Below are 9974 nucleotides of genomic sequence, written 5' to 3' on the forward strand. Positions count from 1 at the left end.
ATTAGTACAAAAGTCTATTTCAGAGAAGGGATTTTAATCAAGTGTAGATCGGTATAGGGAAGACTTAAGTTTTATAAATACTGTTATTCCACTAATCAGTCCTCTCTCAATTGAAGCTACTATGTTAAAATAAGAAAGGAAAAAAATCTCTTTTATCACATTTAACTTTACAGACAAAGGATTTCTCCCTGAGAGTCCAATGAAAATTTCATATGCTTAGAATATTCACTACTGATACTCTTAGAAAAAAACTGAGAAATTGAAATGGAATGGAATGGAAGAGAATGAGTTGGAACATTCCACTCCATAATATTAAGTATAATCTCATTTTTCCCCACTATTAGATTAATAATTTTCATTTTGCTTTCTTCCATAAGAAAGTAATTGTCCATTATTCTTTCTCCCTCCCTCCCTCCCTCCCTAAAACAGTTGTGGTAAGGTATAGTGAAAAAAAGGGGGGGTTATGCAAAAGGTATTGTTTTTTGAGAACATTTGCATGTTTGCTTCTTAAATTAATTAAAACAGTTATAGCATCTGTCATATTTCTAGGGAACAACAAAATATTTCTTAAAAGGAATTCTTTATACTCACTTCATGTATTATTATGTAAACTACAACATAACCCCAAAAATCAGTTAAGGAGTATGTGTCATCTTTACTTGACTCAATCAGGCTTTTTAAGATTTTCTTCCAATCCTGGAGTGGCTTTACCAGTTTGTGACACAACTTATCTTCCAAACTTTTTAGATGTTCGTTCCATTCTTCATTTTCATAAATGTATGACATACACCTTGAAAATAGATACAACTGTTGGCACAGCAATGGCAGAGGATCACACCCAACCTGAAAACTAAGACATATTTCCCAACTTTTCTATTTTGCCTGAGATAGTGGCAGTCATGCTCTTGCCCAGAAAAATATGTCCCAGGAAATCCCAATAATCTTTTTAGTTCCTAGTTCAGGAACAGGAAGTAGTGGTTATCATAATTCTGAGCAGAAAGTAAAAAAGAATGGCATGTGGGCTTGGTGTATATCTCATTGGAGAAAATAGGTCATGCAAGAGTTTTTCCCATCTGGATGACTGTGGGAGTGACTAATATATACATATGAAACTACTGGCCAGATATTTAAGGTTGGTTTACTCAGAAGCATTGCTTAATGAAAAAGTGATTTATTTTCAAGAATTGACGAATATAACTTTAAATATCAAGATATCTCTCCTTCCAGCTATGGTTCTGAAATGCAATTGCCATGTCATAGATTCACCCACCTATAGCCTGCAGAATTGGTAGAGACAATTTTATCTGGTCCTTTGCTTTTTGTTCAGCTGCTATGTCTATAAATGTATAAATCATTCACCAATATAACTTGTTGCCACTTACCACGTAGAACCTGATACTCCACCAATATACATCACTGTATCCAGAAGACATTGTTTCTGCATCTCTTCCAGTGTTCCCAACAGTGCAATCATAGCCCTCAGGCCCCCACCTGAACCCAGTATGGCAATATTGGGGACATTGTCCTGGGACCAGAGCAATAATTATTACTTTTGATAATACCCACTAGTCATTTAAATACTTTTTAACAAGTTAAACAATGAACACTTAAATATATTATGAACAGGAAAGGAAATCATATATATCTCTATCTATTGTATATTATTATTTATATATTTATATATCATCTTCTATATCTATATCCTTTCTAATTATATATATATAGATCCACACACTACATACATACATGCATACATATCTCTCTTTATCTAAAATAGGTTAAAAAGATTCCCATGTGTTATTGTTATTAATTTTTATTCTTATTTAACACAAAGGATAATATATATCTAAATATATCTTTTATTTCCAATTCAGTTCAAGATAGGGACACATAAAACCAATGGCAAAAGTCATTTGTCATAGCCTTAAAATCTGTCATTTAGAACCTAATTTTAGATCTAATATCATAACATAATGTGTATTTTGTCTTTTGAAATTTAGTATGTCATCCTACTACTTTTTCTCTTCTGTTTCCATTTGTGAAATGATTCTGTTCATGTGTAACTAATCACAAAAAGTTAATTTTTCATTATAATAGTAACAAAAATGACCTATGAATATCATTGCTTTTTGTACCACAAATTCCATACTCAAACTGTACTCAGACTCTTATTAATATGTAATAATGTTTGTTAGTGTGGCTAAATGTATTGTATCAAGCCAATTTTTACGGTTTGTAAACTATGGTTTATAGCTTAGCATGTAGTGTGAACCCAGCTATTATAACTTCATCAACAAACTATCATGAAACAAGGCATGATTTAGTACCTTGTATGAATTCAGCACAAAAATACACTTTTCTCAATTATCAAGCTGCTGTTGAAATGCATTTAAGATTCATTCAAATATTTTTCATTGTCTCTTACTTTCCCAATTCATTCTTCCTTTTAATCTCTCATGTGGATCCATTTATTTCTGGCCTATTGTTGTCTAACTTTTTAAAATATTTTCTTTAACCAACTTTAATAATTTTTAGTTCAACCTCAACCTCAATTTTCCCAGCCTGACTACAATATAAGTTTATGTATGGACTTGATATATGCTTTCCCCAGACAGATTTTAAGTAGACCACTACTGGTGATTTTATCAACAATGGAGCCATGTCTTGCTTTCCTTAACAAAGAACCATATGCTGTACAGCTCCTCTCGTGTCTCCGAACCCCTAGTTGTAGCCCTTAAGGTCTTTCAAATTTGCTTCTGAATTGTGTTTGAATATAGGGAAAAAAAGGGTTACAGTGATTTATATCATTATGTTGCTTATTAAGTGGTTTAACATAAATTAAATCAATATTAAATTAAAGTAAATTCTGACTCGTCCCCTCTCCCAACACTCTTAGCATATCATTAAAATCTCATGGGTTGTTTTTTTTTAAAAGAGGCTGCTTATCAGTATAGAGTATCAATCTTTACCATGGAACATTCAATCTTATGCTTCTGAAGACATTTTTTCACTGTGCATTTTCTTGCTTCTACATGTTGTTTTTCATGGTTTGATATATCTCTGGAAATCCGGATATGGCCACTATTTGGAAAGAAATACAGAAATGCAGAAATCACTCATTGTTCAAACACTCCTTATCTACAAGGTCATTTAAAGATTTCAAATGTGAATAGAATAGAATAGAATAGAACTGGAAGGGACCTTGGAGGTCTTCTAGTCCAGCCCCCTGCTCAAGCAGGAGGACCTATACCATCTTAGACAGGTGATTGTCCAGTCTCTTTTTAAAAACATCCAGCGATGGAGTGCCCACGATTTCTGGGGGTAAGCTGTTCCACTGGTTGATTGTCCTCACTGTCCGGAAGTTTCTCCTTAATTCCAGGTTGCTTCTTTCTTTGATCAGCTTCCAACCATTGTTTCTCAGTTTTTTGATTATCTTTTCTAGGATCTTCCCAGATATTGATGTTAAACTGATTGGTCTATAGTTTCCTGGGTCTGTTTTATTTTTTTCCTTTCTTGAAGATGGGGACCACATTAGCCCTTTTCCAATCCTCAGCTACTTCTCCTGTGCTCCAGGATTTGTGGAAGATGTGGTGCAATGGTTCTGAGATAACATCTGCCAGCTCTTTCAGAACTCTGGGATGTAATCTGTCAGGTCCTGGTGATTTGTGTTCATTAAGATTGGATAGGTGTTCTCTTACCATTTGATTTTTGTTTCTAGTATGTCTTTTGCAGTGAGTTTTGTGTGTGTGTGTGTGTGTGTGTGTGTGTGTGTGTTGGGCTATGGTTTCTTTTTGTGTGAAGACTGATGCAAAGTTGAGCTAAGCAGCTCAGCTTTCTCCCTGTTGCCTATAATTTCCTTGCCATCTTCTCTCTTTAGTGGGCCTACAGTTTCATTGACTTTTTTTCTTGTTGTTAATGTATTGGAAGAAACTTTTTTTTATTGTCCTTGATTTCTGTTGCAAGTCTTTGTTCATTGTGAGCCTTTGCTTTCCTGACTTCTTCTTTGCATGTTCTGGCTGTCTGCTAATAATCGGCATTGATTATGCGCCCCTCTTTCTATTTTTTGTATTTGTCCTTTTTGTCTTTTAGTTTGTTAGTGTGATTTTTGTGCAGCCATGCTGGTTTCTTCCTGGATTTCTTGTTTTTTTTTCTCAATGGTATTGTGACAATCTGAGCTTTTTTTTATCATGTTTTTCAGGGTTCTCACACTTCTTGGGTTGTTTTCCCCTTTAGGATTTTCATCCATTGGATGTTTCCTAGGTCCTCTGATCTTGTCAAAGTCAGCTCTTTTGAAGTTTAGGACATTGGTTGGATTGTTTTCTATTGCTAGTGTTTGCATTATATTAAATTGTAGTATGGCATGGTCACTTTCACCCAAGGTTCTAGCAATTTTGATTCCCTCTATCACTTCTTCTCTATTTGTAAGGATTAAGTCCAGTATAGCTTTGCATCTAGTTCCCTCCTCCATCTTTGGGGTGACAAAGTTGTCAGTAGGTTGGTTAGGAATCTGTTTGATCTCTGGCTCACTGCAGAGTTTGTCTCCCAGTTGGTATCTGGATAGTTGAAGTCTCCCATTACTACTTTGGTGTGCTTCCTGCATACATTTATTAACTGGTTGGCAAAAAGTTCATCCAAAGATACAATTGCTGGGGTGGTTTTTTTTGTTTGTAGTTCATGTTATTAAAAATTTAGAAACAAAGATTGAATTCTTAATTGTTTTCTAAATGATTAAATCTTCAATTTCAATTTTCAGAAAGCATATGTCAAGTCTGTAATAAACTTATATTAGATAGGCTGGGAAAATTGAGATAATTAGAACAGTGAGAATGTAGTGGTTTGTAAATTAAAAAGAAGAAAGAGGAAGTATAATTGACAAATATCCCCTTTGGTCATCATCAAGAGCAGGTGTCAGCTGAGTAGCAGAAGACAATATTAATTCTCATATGTTTGTTAACATGCATTAATATATAATGATGCTGATTAATCAAAATTAATAGAAATTACACTAATCAAAATGTTAAAGACACTTTATGAACATATTTTACTGAAACCAAAAGTTGAACTAATGGATAGAACCACTTCTTATCTGACAGACTGACCATCTAAAAGCTAATTGTAATTTAGTAGATTCCTCTGATATCTGGGGTTGTTCTAGGATCAGCATTTACTGTGGATGACATAGTTGTTCATTGTGAGTCATTTCAGTTGGGCGTTCAATATATATATAAGAATCTCATAATCATATTGTAACAGTTATGGAATTTATATCCTCCCTTCTTGGCAAAATATTGACATGATTGGATATATAATTCAAATGTTAATAGATTGCCACTTTGATGGGGCAAATTAGCATGAAGGTTTATGCCTGCAGTTTCAATAAATATAAATCAAGAGAGAATGTTATAATATTTTCTTTACCTGCTGGTAGAAGCTGACAGTTTAGAAAATACGTCCTTGAGAAAGAGAGAGAGAGAGATTTTATAAATTTTGCACTGGCAACAAATTCAGTCAAATTTTGTATTGTTCAATTAATTCCTGACAGTGCAATATCTTCAATATCCTTTAGCATGAAGAAATAGATGCTAAATATCACTGAGAGGACAGTCACACTGTCTAAATGTAAAGGTTTGAAATTCATATAAGACATTTTGGTGTCTTTTTTCCCACTGCCTTAGGCTACCAAAGGGTCAAAAACTGATTCTCATTTTCAGCAATCATGATTACAAGAAACTCTGGAGTCGCAAAAGGAAATGTTGAAGTCACATACTTCACTTTTATTGCTCCAAGCTGAAATTTCCATAATTCTGAAGGCAGTAAACAAGGACATGTTTCAGGTAATAAGAAATAAATTACATAGATTCTTACCATTTTTCTTCTCAAGTTTTTTTTCTTTGAATAACCTAAAGATTTCAGATATTTCTGTGGGAAAGAAACATTTTCAGAAAATATTCCACTATACCATTACAAAGTTGTTGGTGCTATTGTTATATTATTATTATTATTGTTTGTTGCACAATCAGTCACATGTTTAGAATGGATTTAGTATTCTTATCTACCTATTGAGTCCTTCCCAAAGACCTGGGATAGGGAGATGAACTTAAAATATCAGGATGAAAGCTGTCCATGTAAAGCTATCTTTTGCAATTGACATGATGATTGTGTCAATGTGGATGGTGTTCAAGTGGTGCTCCAGATGTTTTGAGATTGCACCTAAGGTGACTGTTACTATTAGTACTATTTTTGCTTTATTTAGCCACAGCCATTCTACTTTTATTAGCAGATCTTTGCATTTTGTGATTTTTCTCCAGTTATTTTTCTTCTATTCCGCTGCTCCAGATGTTGTTGACTCAAGTTTTTTTGTCTTTCTTATCAATAATTATTTAATCTGGGATGTTACATGGCAGATGCTTATTATTCTTTTTTAATTGAACTATTTTAAATAATTAAATAACTGGAATTTTGTACTGTCAGTAAAGTATACAATCACATGCAATTTCATATTTTAAATATTGGAGAATTTTACTGCATTTCTATACGTGATGCTATTTTTTTTTAGATGCCAGAAGAATGAATTACTCAGTATGGCACTATTCAAATGGATAGAATAATTTTGGTTTTTGAAGAGATGGTTTTTGAAGGTTCAAGTAGTTACTACTTTTAGTATTCAGAAACCTGTCCATAAGCTTAGCATAATTTGTTTCAGCAGTTTCCACTGAAAACTTACATCCACTGAACGCTTACATTTTAAAAATTACACATAATAAGAAATAAAAATAAAGAATAAAAGATGGTAAAGATGACACTAATGGATATATATACCCATAAATGGACATACTTCCAGAGCTCCTTCCCTGTACATGTGGATTATTTTGGTGTTGTTGGGAGTTTTTAAATAGCAACAAGTGTGAGTTAAATGATATAAAATATTTTCATTTGAAAATTCCAGCTATAAGGCACTAATCAAGTCTAGTCTCCCACTATCTGGGAAATACAGAGAAAATATCTGTTTAAACTCACAAGAGATGCAAATGAAGGAGCAAAACAATTTGCTGAACATCTGATATATTACAGATCAGCATTTATTTTACAATTAAAGCTAGTCTGAACACTTTTCAAGTAGTCATAACTTTGTATTTTGTCCCTGGTGTTCTTCCAATCAACTTGGCTCAAACAACCTAGTAAATTTAACATTTGATAAAATGAGATTTTTTTTCCCTTTCACAACATAAAAAAAAATTATGAAAGGAATTACTACAAAGAATGAAAATGACAAGCCAGGAACCTGTAGATCCAAGACTAGTATAGATTAATATATTTTAAAGTCATTAAGACAATGGTGAAATATCTATCATCTGTGTTGTATCACAGATGATAGAGCAATAAATATGTGTTTATCTCTGGTATTGAACTACTATTCTGGCTGTATATGGTTTTATTTTTGCTAATAGCAAAGAGTCCATATCTAGTCTATGAGCCTTCTGACTAAGCCAGGTTCTCAATAATGGGCTAATTGTTTAAGGGCTAAAAGATAAAGACATGCATGATGAAAAATATATTTTTCTCTTGTATCTCATTAAAAGTTACAATTTTGTAACCACCCTTACAGTATCCATTATAAACTTTTTTCAAGGCCTTTGAAAAATAAATGTGCTTTGGAGTTTCAATATGCTACTTTTTTATTTGCAAATTTAAAAAGGTTTAAGGTTCATTGAAAGAATTTAATATATAAATTCTGCATGCTCTCCTCTATGATTTATCTTCAAAATATACATATGTATGCGGCATGACTTATGTGTTAGTCTATGGGGATTCATATTCAGATGGAAAATGCACAATAATCTGTGACATTAAACTGAACTATAAACCCATCCATCTGTGGCAGAACATGGTACACAAGTCATGATGGTACTCTAATTCTTTTTCTGTTATATAAGTTTCTCTCAAGCACAATAAAGTCAGGTTATCTATAGAATTGTCTTCATTTCATTAGTTTGATCTGTCCCATTCGGTTAGATAGGGAAGGTATGTTGTGGACTCATTGGCTAAACAATTCTGAGTATCAGAGTCCAGGAAGAAAGCCTTATCTGCCATTGTCCCTGTCCTTTGCAACATTCTCCCCAGAGGTGATATATATTATTATATATTATATATTAATATATTATTGGTACACCACCCATTGTCCCTCTGGGCAGTTTCTAAATTTGATAAATACAATAAAATATAATACATGGTTTTTGTCATGTTATTCCCACCTCATATTCTTAGCCTTAAAGCTCAATAAGTAGAGATTCTGGGGGAAAAGTAAAAACTTTAAGTCTGCCTTTTCAGGAACTGGCACAAGGTTGACTGAGTATACAATCCTAGTTCCTCTTTGTGTGTACCTAAAGAAAATATTCCCCAAATAGTCATACTCACATTAAGTTGAAAGAGATTGCATTCATCTACAATTCAGTGGCAACTCTGCCTTGGGTTGATGGAGGATGTATAAGCATGTACAGGAACTGCATCATTTTATACAACTAATATCAGTGTTGTTGTTTTTCCTGATAACCAGGTGTATTTTGAAATTTTTTCCAGAAAACGTATGAGCTAATTCATATACTATACAAATTTCTGAAGAAAAACTCACTGACCTCCATACAAAAGAAAAACATACACATCACTTCTGAGGAAATGTTTATTCAATTGTTAGGATAATTATCATAGTAAATTTTATTAAAATATCCAAAAGCAAGAATTCCTCAGCATAAAATAAGCTACAAATAAATGGGAGAGACAAATGATATTCTAATGAGCATGTCAAAAACCATGTGAGGGGTATTTTTTTAAAGCTTAATTCTATAATCTTTGAACACTATATTCTAAAAGCTTGAAATAAACACTAGGTTGCCTACAAGTGTTCCCAAACACCAGGACACTGAATTAACTATCCCCAAAAGACTTTAGTGCTCAGCTCAAAAGCTGTCATTGAGTTCCAATCACTGTTGTTGTGCAGTTTTGTTTTGTTATTGATAAGATCATGCTGGACTAGAAGTCACTGGCAATTTTTGTGCTCCTTCTTTGACTGGATCCAAGGAGAGCCAAATTTTGGAGTGTCAAAATGAATGGCTGTCTCATTATCATGTGGTCAATGAGGGAACCATTCATTTGATCAATGAGGGAGCTATTCACTTGATAAAGTGGTCAATGACATTCTGAAAATTGTCACGTATTATGGAAGGAAGAATGCAGTTCAATTCACATTCTTCAACATTTTTGATGAAAATAGTGCATGGAATGAGATCCATTCTAATGCTCTAAAGGAAAGGGAAAATGTTGGTATCGAAATACCACATCTGCATCAAGATACTGTCAAAACAGTTGGAGGAAACAGAATGTTTAAACAAAATGTTTTTATGCTTCCTTAGGTAAGCACACACAATTTCATGCAAAGGGTGTACAATAGTAAGAAAATATTAAGATGAGAGTTTCCCCCAGTCACTAGGTTTTAATTTGTTTTCCTCCACTCAGATTTTTCTTTTTAACAACAAATGTCATATATCAATCCCACCTGTAATTTGAAATGTTTTGGTCTGTGGGATTCGGATATCTATCCTTAATTTATATAAAACTTACGGATGAGGCATTTGGATCTCAAAGGTGAAAAAAAAATAGAAATCTTGAAATTACAATCAAGATATTCTAAAAGGCTTTTGTTAATGTCCTGGAGAATGTTCTAATAATTATCCAAGCCTTGATTATTAGATAAACACATACAGTGGGGCAAAAAAGTATGTAGTCAGCCACCAATTGTGCAAGTTCTCCCACTTAAAAAGATGAGAGAGGCCTGTAATTGACATCATAGGTAGACCTCAACTATGAGAGACAAAATGAGAAAACAAATCCAGACAATCACATTGTCTGATTTGGAAAGAATTTATTTGCAAATTATGGTGGAAAATAAGTATTTGGTCACCTACAAACAAGCAAGATTT

At 33.3% G+C, this 9974-nt stretch overlaps 1 protein-coding gene across 1 annotated transcript in view; it reads right to left on the reverse strand.

Annotated features, from left to right (window-relative positions):
* Positions 1 to 5718, reverse strand: part of LOC114922215 (cytosolic phospholipase A2 gamma-like) — a 24161-nt gene extending 18443 nt beyond the window's left edge. The window contains exons 1-4 of the mRNA XM_029282997.1: positions 5681 to 5718; positions 2970 to 3081; positions 1383 to 1525; positions 592 to 790 (exon numbers count right to left, since the gene is read on the reverse strand). Coding sequence (XP_029138830.1) covers positions 592 to 790; positions 1383 to 1525; positions 2970 to 3081; positions 5681 to 5718 — 492 coding nt within the window. The remainder of the gene's footprint in view (positions 1 to 591; positions 791 to 1382; positions 1526 to 2969; positions 3082 to 5680) is intronic.
* Positions 5719 to 9974: the final 4256 nt, after the last annotated feature.

The sequence above is a fragment of the Protobothrops mucrosquamatus genome, unplaced genomic scaffold (assembly GCF_001527695.2).
Source record: "Protobothrops mucrosquamatus isolate PMUCROS unplaced genomic scaffold, P.Mucros_1.0 scaffold7, whole genome shotgun sequence".
In the NCBI taxonomy this organism is placed as follows: domain Eukaryota; kingdom Metazoa; phylum Chordata; class Lepidosauria; order Squamata; family Viperidae; genus Protobothrops; species Protobothrops mucrosquamatus.